At 39.4% G+C, this 15,143-nt stretch overlaps 1 protein-coding gene across 1 annotated transcript in view; it reads right to left on the bottom strand.

The window, feature by feature from the left end:
• Window positions 1-3,129: 3,129 nt before the first annotated feature.
• pdia5 (protein disulfide isomerase family A, member 5) overlaps window positions 3,130-15,143 on the bottom strand; it is a 53,249-nt gene continuing 41,235 nt past the window's right edge. The window contains exons 15-17 of the mRNA XM_032528879.1: window positions 12,994-13,064; window positions 6,196-6,330; window positions 3,130-4,084 (exon numbers count right to left, since the gene is read on the bottom strand). Coding sequence (XP_032384770.1) covers window positions 4,004-4,084; window positions 6,196-6,330; window positions 12,994-13,064 — 287 coding nt within the window. The 3' untranslated portion in view covers window positions 3,130-4,003. The remainder of the gene's footprint in view (window positions 4,085-6,195; window positions 6,331-12,993; window positions 13,065-15,143) is intronic.

Genomic DNA, 15,143 nt, shown 5'->3' on the forward strand with positions numbered 1-15,143 from the left:
GTAGAGGACGGGCAGGTGGATGAAGGCAGAGTGCAGATTGATGTCAGAGATAAACGGCGCAAAACACAATTATCCATAAACGGAAAATGGTTTCTGTTAAGGTGCTTGCATCCGTCCAGATCTTGACTTTGTAGATTAACAACCCTCTGCCCTCCATTTCTTATCCTCATTTTGCACAGGTAAAAGGCTCATCCTTCTCCTCCAAAAAAAAACCCCACAAAGAAACAATGAAGCAATGCAAACAGGAAAAAGTTCCTCACCCATTTTGAAAATCCTCTAAAGAGGGTATTTCTTTGGTCACAGGGAGAAATCAGTCCTATATGGTTCATCACTGCATTCGTCCCAACAACAGCACTATAAGCAGACAGCAAGGCCCACAGACTGCAAACCCAGAACACAAAAACCCCCCACTCCAAGTCACTTTTCAGCCTAGAGCAAGCCTCGAAGTGGGTGAAATGAGGACGGAACTCCACACAGGTTTCCCAGGACCTTGATCCTAAAAGTAACAATTTAGAATATTCAACATGGTTGTCAATTTGGAAATGCGGGCAAAAGATTTTCACCGACCAGAAGTCAGTTTTAGGTCCAGTTCCATTTCTCATATAAATAAAGTCCTCATTGTCAGATCTGCTGAGTGGTCCATTTGTTTTTCTTCTGAGATGCAGAATGAGAAAAATGTCGGAATAAACAGTAAAAAAAAAAAATGCTTTCACCAGGATTGTCCATCAGCTCAGCGAACAGACAAGGTCAACTTCTATTTATTTTATTGTGCCAGCAACATAGCCTGGTGTTTGCTTGAATACATTATCATGTACATGTCTACAGTGTCTAATTTTGCTATGTGGAATTTTAGCCGTGTTTTCTAATTTTCAACACACAAAGAGTCTCACCCTAAAACACTGGTCATGAAAGTAATCGCAAAGTAACTAAAAATGACAAACAATGTTGACACTATTTTCTTTTATTTCTCTTTTTCACCTCTATTATTTTTACCGTTGGTCAATTACCACTACATCTGTTTTAGGAAAGTTGTTTATTCTTAGTGATCCCATCCATTTCCCCAAAAGACAAAACTAAGTCTGGAGTCTACAGCCACGCTAGCTGCTCTGCAGTAACGGAGCAGAGCTTTGAACTATAAATGTTGCATGCAACCTTGTTCATAATAACAATAACACATTTACCATCTTAGTTTTACATGATAAAGTACAGCTGAGGCTGGTGGGAATGTCATTTCTTCTCCAGCTATTGTCATAAACTCAGTATTGGATGCATACATTTTTACCTAGTTAGATGGAAAGTCAGAAGATCACCAGTTATTACAATTTATCATGCGGGAGGACGTGAATGTGTAGAATCCAATCAATCCAATAGTTGTAAAGTAATTTTGCTTTAGATCAACGTGGTGAACTGAACAACTAACCAATATTGCCATGCCTAGAGCCACACCGCTAATGTGGTAAAGAAAAAGTATTCAATAAACAAATTTAAAAAATCTCGAAGATGTGTACACTGCATAAAAACAAGTGGAAAAACATTTTGGAAATGTATTTATTTATTTTCTCTCGCAAGGTCCTTACTCCAAGGGGAAAACAGTACGTATGGCTGGGCACAGAAAAATCAATAACGGAAACAATGACTTCTTGGCATTAAGTGTGACAAATTCCCACACAACATGGATACCTTTGGGCCACGGCAAATAAAAGTAATCGTTTCCCCTCGAGAAGAGAACGAACATCTAATTACAGAGATATGTCAACACCTAATTGTGTAAAGCTCTCTTTCAAAATGCTCTTGCATACCATGAAATGTTAAGTCACATTGAACACAAAAAAGTGTTTTGGTGCCAGCCGGAACATTTGAAACAGTTTTACTTTGAATACATCCATTAAAAATCACAATGATAATGTTTAACAAGAAATGGTTCAGTAACATCTACTGACAATACGTCTTACTAAATACATGTCATCATGATATAGCACAGGAAAAGGACAATTCAATTGTTTTTTTGTTTTTTACTTGGGATAGAAATGTAAACAATATTTAATTTGGCTCAGGGCTCAAAAATATTCAGCTGGAATGCAAAATTACAAACTAACAAACTAGTTCCCTTTAATTGTGTTTCGCTATCCCTGAGAACCTTATTTTTAATGAAAGAAACCAAAGTCTTGAATAATAAAACACAAGTTCAGCTACAGATAAGCTTTTTAAATATTTATAGTGGCCATAAAAGTAATGACCATGGTGTTATGCTGCCAGAAGTGGGAGGGGGTTTGGAGACTTCACTTACTTAATTTTTCTGTAATGTACTATGACTTAATCCCTTGGAGTATGATGGAAGGCATGGGAGAGCACTGTCCAAGGTAACTCAAGCAGAGCAAAGTCCAGGCCAAGGCATGATGGCAGGCAGACACAGATCAAGACAAACCGGCTGGGACTGAGTATTGTCATTTTGGCTCCTTGGTGTCATTCAGTTTAGCAAAGGTGGCGGAAACACGTGGGCATGAAACACACTGGGTACCCTTAAAGCCTCTGAAAACCCACAAAGGTGTTTTCAGTTATTTTGGCTGAGTAGACTCTTTTCAGGTTAAAGGTGGGCCGGAGCTTTGATGGGAACTTATTAGGTCACAAATTCTTTCTACCAATAAGGTTGACAAAGGTGTCAGTTGTACAACATTAACAGTGGACTCAGGAAGATGTCAATCACTCAGTCTAACCACACCCACACAGTCCTGGAAAAGGTCCAATCACCCACATTAACTATAAACACCAATGTGGGTGTTCAGGGCCTTTAAACCAAAACCCTGCCCAAAGTGTAAAGCACAGGTCCAAGTTATTCCAACATTTCCCTGAACAATGTGTGAATGCAGAGCAGATTGTAGGATATAGGGTGGAATCCACGATTACTTAAGGGGACAGAGGTAAAAGTTATGATTTAGACATTTTATAATCATCATGCAATATTTGGCCTCCATACAGTACTTGAGCATCTACCATGCTTACTGTATGTAAATTAGCCCTGCCTCTGTTAAATCACAACATCTCTGAATGTTGTTAACATTTGGAAATGTACAAAGCATGAAAATATCAAGAGATGCGCAAGAAACATTTGGCATTTCATGTCTAGTTTGCTTTTTCTACGCTGACATGCTCTGGTCCATGAGGGGAATCGTAAGGGCACCAGGCCTCTGATTGCCTTCCACTTTTTATCATATTCTATTACTGCAATTCCAGTATGTTTTCACTTTATATCTTTAAGGCCACCGTTTTAAGCCAACAACAATTTGTAAGTCCTTTCTAAAAGCAAAACTTATCATTATGAGAGCAAGGAACAATACAGAATATTGACCCTTTGGCCATGATTTCATTGCTACAGTACCTTATTACTACAGTAGCACTATAGTAGGCTTTATTAAATGCAGTTATCTCCCAACTGATCTGTGGGGATAACAAAGCAATATTCTGGATGGTTCTGGACTTAAGACATGAAGGTGTACCATGACGTGACGGTGTACCAACAGGTGTATATTTCTAGAGACAGAGCAGGGTAGATGGGACGGGATTTGGAGCTCTATGGAGTGACAGACCTCCACCTTTTAACTATTGATGCCCACCACCACGGGTGTCAATCCGTTACACAGACCCCCGCAAAGCTACGCGGGGGTCGGCATTGCATAGATAATGTATAGGGTGTAGCTTTTCACATATTTAGTCACAGTGTTTAGGCAAAAAAAAAAAAAAAAAAAAAAATCACTTTTTTTGTCAATGTATTTTTCTGCCCATCAGAATATCCATGAAAAAAGAAGTCTGAAGTGGTCGGCCTCACTGTAGGTACTCTGTTGGTATTATTACAAATGTGATCACCACGGTATAAAAAAATAGCCTTTCACTGAGGTCATCAAGTCTCCCACATCAGTGCTGATTGGGCCCTTGCCAGGGTCAAGGGTCACAGTGCAATGACAAACTGTGCAGTGCAACTCCCCCTCCCTGCACCTGCACGCCACCCTCAGAGCTCCTCCTTTCTCTTGACAACCTTTTCCTGATCACGTCCTCTTAGGCTGCGCATGAAACCTATGAAGCCCGCCTCCTGTGGAGAGAAGGACGGTCAAGAGTTGGTAAAGTACAAGGTTCAGGGATCATTTGACAACCTAAAGCAATTATTGTGAATTTTGTCTTGAAATGCCTTTTTTGTAATCTCACAGAGATCAGAGTACTGCTATTAAATATGATCTTGTTCTTAATTTAGCCCGTCAGCATGGAGACAAAAGATGCAACCACAGAATCCAAATTTTATTGCCATATTCAAGGTCAATCTTCCTAGCCCTGTCTGTAATATTGAGATCTGCCTGCAAAATTCTCAGCAGCGAATTGTCTAATACTCCACTTAAAGTTGGCTTGATCTGTGTGCATGACCCTGGTCATTGACTGTCCTTTTTGCCATAAATAATTCAGTTAACAATTAGTTTTTTCCACTTGTAGTGGAATTAGAACAGTTGCATTTATAAATAAATAAAAAATAGTGTGCTTTATAGGTTTAAAGTACACCTATACAGTACAGTTTTAAACCAACAGTGAGAATGTTTAGGTGCACATTTAGTCCGTGAATGGAAAACAGAGAAACCTGGTTCATTAAATTTTATGTATATAGGATTTTATTTATTTCAGGGTTTGCTTTATCTGCATCTCTGACTCCCCCACATTTAACCACTGTGTCATTTCTGTACCATCTTGAATTCTCTCAGTCAGTGTGTTTACATGCAGTTTAAAAAAAACAATTATATTCGGGTTATGGCAATACCTCGGTTTCTCAAACACCTGTATACACTTTACCTCGGTTAAAATCGGAGTTCTCATAACAAGTAATAAGGTATTCCTGCATGTATGCACCTTAACCGGAGTATGGTCGGGTCAAGCGTCTCCACATGCTTCATACTGCCGCTCACTACTCCGCTGGAGTTAGTTTAACTCCGAAATAATCCATCAGCGCAATCTGTTGCTATGGTCATTTAAAAAGAAGAAGAAAAAAAAAGATGCTGGATATTGGCAGGCCACTCTAAAATGTGAAGTATATCACAAAGCACAATGCCACAAGTTTTGAGGGAGAGTGCAATTGGCATGCTGACTGCAAGAATGTTCACCAGAGCTGTTGCCCGTGAATCGAACGTTCATTTCTCTACCATAATCCGTCTCCAAAGGCGTTACAGAGAATTTGGCAGTACATCCAACCAGCCTCACAACTGCAGACCACGTGTAACCACACCCGCCCAGGACATCCGCATCCAGCATCTGAGAGCAGCCACCCGGACAGCTGCTGCAACAATCAGTTTTTGCATAACCAAAGAATTTTTGCACAAACTGTCAGAAACCATCTCAGGGACGCTCGTTGTTCTGATCGAGGTCTCGACCTGACTGCAGTATGTCGTCGTTACCAACTTGAGAGGGCAAATGCTTAATTTGATGGTGTCTGTCACTTTGGAGAGCTGTTCTCTTCACGGATAAATCCCACTGTACACTGTACAGGGCGGATGGCAGACAGCGTGTATGGCGTTGTGTGGGTGAGTGGTTTGCTGATGTCAACGTTGTGGATCGAGTGGCCCATGGTGGCGGTGGGGTTATAGCACGAGCAGGCATATGTTATGGACAACAAACACAGGTGCATTTTATTGATGGCATTTTGAAAACATCCCAGTTCTTGCATGGCCAGCATACTCATCGGACATGCCACCCATTGAGTATGTTTGGGATGCTCTGGATTGGCATATACGCGTGTTCCAAGTCCTGCCAATATCCAAAAACTTTTTCTTTTTTACTGACTGGTTTTCAGTCCCTGGTCTGACTCTTGAACTCAAAGGCAAAAGCATCTGAATTCTGAACCCATGCACACTGCAGGATAGCAGCTACCGACTGTCTAAACTGACACTCTGTTAACTTCTTAAAGTTAAGTCTTTTTATGGCTAAATTGATATTTTAATTAGGCTTTGGGAAGTCCAAGGCTTAGTCAGAGATTTATGCTATTTATGCAGATTATTTACTGTATGTTGGGAGTATGTAACTAAATCAGTTATGGGGTTTATACAGACAAGCTTACTTTTTTACCAAAAGAAAAAAGGAAAATTCTCATTATGTGTTTAGCGTGTTAAAATCTTGTAAGACTGTATGAAAAAAAAAGTACAAGGTGAGATATGCAGCACCACTTACCCCCCGATCTCCATTGTATTTTTCCACAAACTTGCCATAGTTGTAGTGGTTAAATGTCGGGTAGCCCTCTACACCTTCCTGCTTACAAAGCTCGTGGTTTTGTCCTTTTGTGCAGTCCACAGCAGCGTACACAATCTAAGGAAAATTGGAGAAATCACCTTCAGTATGATGTTATACAAAATATAATTCAACATAGAGCTAGAGATTTCACTTGTATAGGCATTTGACATTCTACCTTATTAGATGAAAAGGAGTGGGAGTTGCCCTTAAGGAGATCAAATTGCAAAACATCATACTATTTAAAGTGTATTAAATCAACTACTCTTATTATTACAGTATATTTCGAGTTTCGAGTCATCCATTCTCAAACTCATTAAATAATTTTTCTAATGAGCATGGTGAGCATATTGGCACACTTCACAACATGAATTGTAAGTGGGTTGAAACTCTGTAGGAAGCCTTGTTTAATCTATGTTTGAGGAGAAGTTGAGAAAAGAAAAGTTCTGGCAATTTTCACTGATAACAAAAAATAATGTTAACCATGAACGCTAACCGTAATAAAGTTTAACGCTCCATTAAAATCCCGGCAGCCTAAAACTAAATCTGAGCCCTGGCTAAACAACATGACTAATGCTGTCAGACGTGAGTGCAGTAGACCTGAGCGCAAGTGGAAGAAGGACAAACTGCAGGTGTCTTTTCACATGTTGAGGGACTGCTGGCGTCATCATCAGGAAACTGTGAAAAATGCTAACGGAAAACATTTCTCAGATATGATCCTGTCAAACTCTCACAAGCCTCATGTTTTGTTTAACACTATTGACTCATAGTCAATTAATGGCCTTTCTAAAACAACATAATATTTTAACAATCCGGTTTTAAAAAGGTTGCACAGCACAGAATCAGCTCTTTTAAGAGTTTTTCATGATATATTTTTGGCTACTGATTCTGGTGACTGTGTTATCCTTGTGCTTTTGGATTTAACAGCTGCATTTGACACAGTGATCCATGAAATATTGATCACACGTTTCAAGCAGTGGCTGGGCATCAGGGGCATAGCGCTGGATTGGTTCAAATCATACTTGACTGACCAAACTTTATGTGTTAGCCTTGGTGACTGTGTATCCTCCACTGCTCCTTTTTCATGTTGGGTTCCACAGGGCTCAGTTCTTGGCCTTCTCCTTTTCTCTCTCTATTGCTCCCACTTGGTACTTCATTCCACTGTTACACAGATGACAGTCAGATTTATGTGCCTCTTAAAAAGAAAGATGCATACTCCGTCAGATTGCTACTTAAGTGTCTCAAGAACTCAAAGGCCTGGATGGCTCTGAACTTTTTCAAAATAATGATGAAAAGAGAAGTGATGGTTTTTGGTGGCACCACTGGGACCCTCCCTGTAGATTTGGGTTCCTTGGTACAGCAGTACGCAGGTAGTATTTTTACTTGTGTTATGTTTCTTTTTGTATTTTTCTGTACAGCACTTTGGTCAACTTTGGTTGTTTTAAAGTGCTTAACAAATAAATCTGGATTGGACTGGATAATGTAGGTACTCATTTGCCCTGCCTGTGAACAAAAATGCAACATCTTTCGGCTCCCACAACCGTTGGAGAGCAAGTTTATATTTTAATCTATTTCTCAGTTATATAGTCCAGTAACAATGATTTTAATTCACAGCTGGCATTTTTATTGTTTTGGGTTAATTAGTTATTGTTTCAGTGCATTCACTATATTTTCAAAACAAATAAACTAAAATTGTGGATCAATGCTACAACAAATGTGCACACAGGATATTACAAGAGAATGTAATAGAGTACTCAATATTTACTAAACTGTATAATGGTAATGTACAACGAGCGCATGCGTGTATTCAGCCGTTGTGGCAATAAGCAGCCTCAACACATTCTCCTCTTCCAAAATTAGACCACTAGTGTCTCTCCAGGCTGCAACTAATGGCTGATGCATTGCTGTTCAGCTAAACCATTTGGAATGGGTGGGGGGGGGGGGTTGGTGGGAAATCCCACAACAATCACTCCTACATAAAAACAACAAGGGAGATTTATGTTCCGAGGCTGTTGCATCGATTAGTGACAAGCCGCCCCAATGAGGCGTAAATGCCGCCTCACTGATACATGGCGCACTCAGCGTGTCCTTTTGGACAGCTGAAATGTCACCCTCTTTCAGGGTGCTGAGCGCTGCACATTGAACTTGTCACCGCCAAATAATCGCTCCCCGTCCATCTGACTGCTCGAGCTGAATGTGGAAATGACAGATCTGCTGCGGAAGGAAAACATATCTGACACTTTCTCTATGCACCCAACCGAGAGACGATGCTCAAAGAATCTTGTCCTAATTACAAAATACAAGTGCCTCTTGTTTTTTTCCCCCATGCAAATACAAATACTCAAATGTTGAGAATCTGCACAGGCATCAACATATTGTTAGATGACTAGACTCATGTTGAGTGTTGGCTTTGTCTGGATCAGCAGCACAGACATCTGTGAACAAGAAAGGGAGAAGAGGGAAGAAATAGTCTGCACATCAATGGGGAAGAATAAATAAAGGAATATTCTTCTTCTATGGTCTGTTAATCAGGTGTCTTAACCTAGGGCTCAATGTGCTCCCACAAGAGGATTTGATGGACTTGCTGTAAGCTGTGTCAGCAGGACTGAGGTGTTTCGCCTTTGAAAAAGGAAAAATAAAAATAAAATTAGCAGACAACACTGCCCAAAATGATCCTATTCTTTGTGTTTCTGGGAAATTTGCCAAGAGACACTGTTCATAATGTGTAATTCTTTCTATATTTGACCACCTCTAAGTTAGTTTGAGATACAGAGAGTACTTTGAGCGGCTGTAACAGCAGCTGCAACGAGGGACGTAATGTAACCACCGACTCCATCCGACTGCTCATCCCTGTGTGTAATCAATCAGAGTTGCTGTGAATTGCCAGGAGAAAATGAAGTCGTACAGCCGCTGTTCTTCAAAGGTCTGCAACCAATCCCGTTATTAATCCATCGTCAAGTGACGGAGCCCCACATCATTTTTTGATCGAACTGAAATACGGTGGTACTGCATATTACCAGTTGGCTTGGTCTTAATCCACCAGCATCACACTCACGAGTGGAGCAGTAATCAAACTGTACTGATGAACTCAGACCTAGTACTGTTCTCACAACAAAGTTCCTATGTTTATAGTACTAAACATGGAGGTCTGCAATACTGGTGCTTGAGTAAATCAAGGAATATTTGAATTAACCAGCATTAGTTATATTAGAAGGGAGACAATGTAATTTTGAAAGAAAGTAACACACTTTCCATTTTATTTATTTGTTCCTGTATGATACATATTAAAGCTGCCATGCAGGCCCCATTCCGCTCAATTAAAAACAATGAATTAACACAGCATGGTGACAGAGGCAAGGTACTCAACTCTACTCTCAAAAGCTTTTTTACTGTTAAATAAAGCAAAAAACAAATATTTCATACTTGGGTGTTTTAAAAAAAGAATTATTAGACAACAATCCTAAGCTGTATATAGATTTTTTATGGTTTGTACAGGGTTCACCTAAAAAACTTAAGAAATGATATCTAATGTACATTATATATAAAAGGGAGGGATGCTGTTATTTATATTAACGCTGTTTATTTAGTTCAGTATAGTTCAATTATTACAGTATATACTGGATTGGTTTCACTCGCTTTAACTTAAGTTCAACCTCATAAAAGAGGGTGTATCATTATGTCTGTAATGTGATGCAAGTCGTGTTGAAATGGGACTCTACTTGTGCAAAACAAATTCACATTAAACATTTATCGTTTACAGGAAGTGGCAGTGTTTCAGAAAGTTAAAGTCTCCATTTAATGCGGTGTTTAAGTGTCCACTGTTTAGCTGCATTACGTACAAAAAAACAATAGACAGGTAGAAAATCTATATTGCTAAAAGCTCAATAATACATGGCTTTGACTTAGGTCTGGATCAAGGATGAGAAAGAAAAAAATCCAATTAGCACCATGGTCATGGTCAGTATGTTTTTTGTTTTGTATATTAATTTTACAGATACTGTAGCAGCATCAAGGCAGGTCATGTTGGGCAAATCCTTCAAAAATATATCCAATTCTCAGATGAAGCAGTTTTCTTATTACAGCGGCAAGAGACGGGTTTTTGGAAACAAGCAGTTTCAGTCAATGTGCGCCTTTAATGCTGCTATTGATTAAAATTTAGAGGAAAACACAAACACCTTGGAACAAACCCTGCAACCCGGCTCCACTGCTGTTATACAGCACAGAATGTGGAGTTTTAATGGTTTGTGTCTTCAAACCTGGAGCTAAGCTTGTTTGTCTTTGGTAAATGAGGCGAGGGCAGCTAATAGACTGTGATCAACATCAGCCTGGTGCTATACGCTGGGGCTCGGCTTTATAAATAAAGAGGATTGCCAAGTAAACACATGCCCAGTTCTCAAGATTTATTCTTGTTCAAACACAACTTCACACCTCCACTGGCCACTGGAGGGACAATGATAGGGAAGATATCTCAAACCTCTGCATTTACATAACTTTCAAAGATATGAGGGTCCCCTAGTTTTGCAGTTTGTGGAAGTTTCATCATGCTGATCCAAAGGCTGTTTGAGGCTGCTATATGCTGGATGAAGAAAAAAAAAAAGTCCTAACTTTTCTCTTAAAATCTATGGCCATTTTAAGAATCATTAATTAAGGACATATCAAAGCATATGCTAGTTTAACGCATCAGCATCTAAGTCAAACACTTTTTTTTTTTTTTTCAGTCGATGTTACAACTATTATTTTTCCTTGTACTGCAAAGACAACGTATATTTTACATTGTGGAGGACATACTGATATTTTATTGCTGATGATGAAATCAACAAAGCCACTTATGAGTTGCTGAAGTTGCAGCTGGAGGGCAATTAGAGACATTTTGAGATCATCTGTTGTTTAATGTTGCCCAGAAAAGTAACAAAGGGTTGCCTCAGCAAAATGGATGACTAAGTTGTTACGAAGAGGACACATCACTGTTTCACATCATCTGACAAGGAATTTTGAAAAATTCCAAAGAAACGAGAGAGCAACATTTCTTGAGCACTACTGGAACAATGTGCTGTCAACAATAAGCATGTAAATGAAACTATTAAATAAATAAAAAAGTCTAAATGATGATAAATCGTAGCTCAGAGTATTGCCAGACACACGGCCAATTTCTTTCAGGGTGTGTGTGTGAGTGAGTGAGTCACACAAGGAGGTTTGGAAATACTGAGCCCTGCAGTCAGAGGGTATTAACAGAGAAGAGCAGGAGAGGGAGTGTGTCAGGACACAATTGCTGAGGGAAAGGAGGGAAAGGGAGTAGAAATGATGGAGGACAAGTGTGTCCTGTTGCGACTGCATGAACCTCCCATAACCCTAAAGCCCCAAGTGTGCCGAAGATTTGATTAGACTGTGCGCGCTTTAGCCAAGTGGTCCAATTCCTAACTGACAAATATTAGGAACGAGTTAGAATGAGTTGCACGTTTTTTGCTTTTCAGGACACAACTGTTTGAAGGTCTTTCCAGACATTTACGGTAGAGTATGCAATGAGTGGCTGCAATCACTCTGCAGGACTCAATGCTCATTTCAGAACACCTGCTTATTTCATGAAACTCTTATTCGACACCTCTTGAGCTGACAGCCAAGTCAAAAAACGCATGTGTGCCAAGTACAGAACACAAAAGAATTGATTGTAAAAGTGCCATGACATTTGAGCATGTAAATCCAATTTGACCGCATTACATACAGAATTAAGTCCATATTGTAGAAACAGTTTTGGAAATATGCGTATTTACTTTCTTACCCAGAGTCACATGAAAAGATTGATATAAATACATAATATCCTCAGTGTGTCCAGTACAGATATACGGCCCCGGTATGTTCAGGTTGTGCAAACAACAACTCCAAAGCTATTTTATTTGAACAGTTACATAGAAATGAAAAAAGAGACATTTAAAGAACAGTTGGCTAATTATTAGGTATTTTCCTATTGAGAAAATTGACAGCAGGCAGCAATCTAGATTCAAAAGGTTGTTAGTTTAGAGTCTGGATGTAACTGTACCAGAAGTCTGTAAAACAGCCGAGGCACATCAGTCTGTGTTATCATGATTTAGATTTAGCTTGAGGGATTTAAGCCCTCCACTACTGCTTGGTTTAAATGTGTGTATGTAACTGAATGCTGTAATGGGAAAATTACATTTAACCAATGATTTTCATGATTTTCAGTGTCTTCTCCTTGTAGGAGACAACTGGTTTTGTTATGACTTTGCATTTTCCCTCCAAGGACAAATGGCATAAAGTCTAACAGAAACCGTTGTCTAGAGCTGTGTTTATCATGGCAGGTCCCAGGTCGAGACCATAGCCTATCCAAAGAGACAAGATGTTCTCTTTCAGCTAAGATAGAATGACCAGTAAAGAAACTTGACCCACGAAGGGCAGATTCGGAAAGAAATTATAGATCCAATTGTCTGCCTGAGATCCATTAATTGTTTTCCAAACAACATTTTTTTCCTCTGGGGGCACTGGATATAAAGTAGTGTATTACTGATTGTATAGAGACAGAACGCTTGTCACTCTGTAACTTTTTGCATTGTGAGAGCTGTTCTTTTTGATTGTTCTCTGCAGAAAACAATTGAACCTTTCACCGAGGACTACACTTTGATTCAGTTTGTCAGTCTTTATTCTGTTTCAACAGAGTCTCACTTCCAACCAAATTCCTCCCTCGCTGTACAAGAAACTTCACAACAATGCGTAAAAAGCAACGCTAACCTTGCGGTCCTCTTTGAAGAGCTCTGCTGCCGTGGTGAAGTGGGGAACAGCGTTTTTACAGTGCGGACACCCTGGAAGAGGAGGAGAACATACAGATGGGACAATATTACAGCTCACACATTTAAATAACATCCCACTTTATATCCTAAACAGCACCTTGTACAGGTATTAATACACGTACTGTAGACATGATGCTACTAATATGCACACATTCACAGATACAAAGAAAATCACATAATGTATTCAATCTCAAACATACAGGTGTTTAGAGGTTTACGCCACATAAGAGACGGTTCGCTGGTATGTTACGAGAGACTGTAAATCTCTTTATTGCCATCATAAACACAACCTTTCGGGCTCTCTCTGCTCCAGCACTCATCCACATACACAAATACACAAAAAGGACAACAGGTCACATTTACAGAGCGCAGGTTAACTTCTAGTAGATGAGGCAATTTGATCCAACTATACATGAAAGTTGACCAGGTTGTATGCTAACTATAAATCTGTGAGGAAAAGATTTTCTGGTTCTAGCTACATCTAGCTAAGAAGGGGAGGATGTGTCTATGCAAGGCACTTACAGTCAAACGTGATTACATCTTTTCCCTTTCTGTTAAAGTTTGACTTTCTGTAGATGCTATTTGTAGTTTTTCTTCTTTAGTTGCCAAAGTACCCAGTTGTTTGCCTGTTTATTACAATCAAAAAGTTGTTGCTGCAATTTAATTTGAATTGTGAAAAAGGCAAGAACACATCTTGAAGAAGAAAACATTTTGGCCGTTGGTGAATACATAAAAGCTTTAGTACAGAGTTAGGGTCAAATCACTAGTCAATCAGCCCTTTGCGGGTTATTTTTTGACGAAGCATTTTTTTTTTTTCACAAGCAGTGGCCATTTTCTCATAGGTTTACTAATAGTAATTCTGACAGTGGGGTTGAGATTTACTGAGATGTTGTGGGCCAACTGTACAGTAGGTCCTGATCACTGCTGACTGTTTGCACGGATGGGTTGGTTAATATGTGGGTACCCAAACCATACACTCATGTTTTTTATCACGTCATTCTTAAACCATGAGCATTCTGCTGCTATGACAGACTCCACTCTTTTAGTTTAAGGCTTTCCACCAGATTGGATTTTATCACAGACACAAGAGACACGTGAGGTCCAACACATCCCAAAAATGTTGGATAAGGTTGAGGTCAGGGTTCTGTACAGGGCACTAAAGTTCTTCCACACCAATCTGGAAAAAACATTTCTTACATACAGTGTGTAGTGCTCTAACGATAATAGAAGCCACTAAGTAGGAAATCATCCAAAAAGCAAAACAGATTATTAAAATATACTAATTTCAATTTATTTAAGCATTATCAAAATGTACAAAATATATTCAGTTACCCATTGTTGAGCCCACTGTAAATGGATTACAAAGGGTACAAGTGCAATGACGGATGGTAACCACAGTTTTTATTGGGTACTTTTTACTGTTGCCTGCGTACCCACAAGCATTCACATGCACATTACTCTACCTTTGACTCAATTATACATCAGCTCTGCAACCGTCCATTTGCCTTTTCAGAGCTTCCTCTCAAAGCCAGCATTCAACACAGCTCAGAAATCTATTTCCTGCTAAAGTACCCTTTTAGCGGCAACATTAAATGGCCTTTTAAACCTTTAAAAGGTTCTGTTGCCATTCTGAAACGGATATATCAAAAAACACACCAGTGTGCCATGGGTTTCCCTCACAAGAAGAGAAGAGACCAACCAGGCAGGTCACTGTAACAGCTCAGAGGTTGCAGTGGCGTCACACAGTACAACTAGTAGAAGAAAGTTAGGTCTGCTATTGAAAACCTCCCAGGCCTGCCACTCTCGTTACTCTTCTACCTGCACATTTCCCCTCACCTTTCTCAAAATAATGACAGGCAATGAGGTAGAGAGAAAGGCAGACAGGTAAATACAAAAAAAAGAACAATCTTTTCACCATCTCTCATATAAAAAAAAAGGCTGCAGAAGTTAGCAAAGCAATATTAATACTAACATTAAATGCACTAAAATGTTTGTATGGAACTGAGCATCACTTGGTAGGTATTAAATTAGCCCATGCTTAAATTGACCACTGTACAAAAAAGGACCATCAACTTAGTCCTTCTTGAGGTC

The sequence above is a fragment of the Etheostoma spectabile genome, chromosome 11, assembly GCF_008692095.1.
Source record: "Etheostoma spectabile isolate EspeVRDwgs_2016 chromosome 11, UIUC_Espe_1.0, whole genome shotgun sequence".
Lineage (NCBI taxonomy): Eukaryota > Metazoa > Chordata > Actinopteri > Perciformes > Percidae > Etheostoma > Etheostoma spectabile.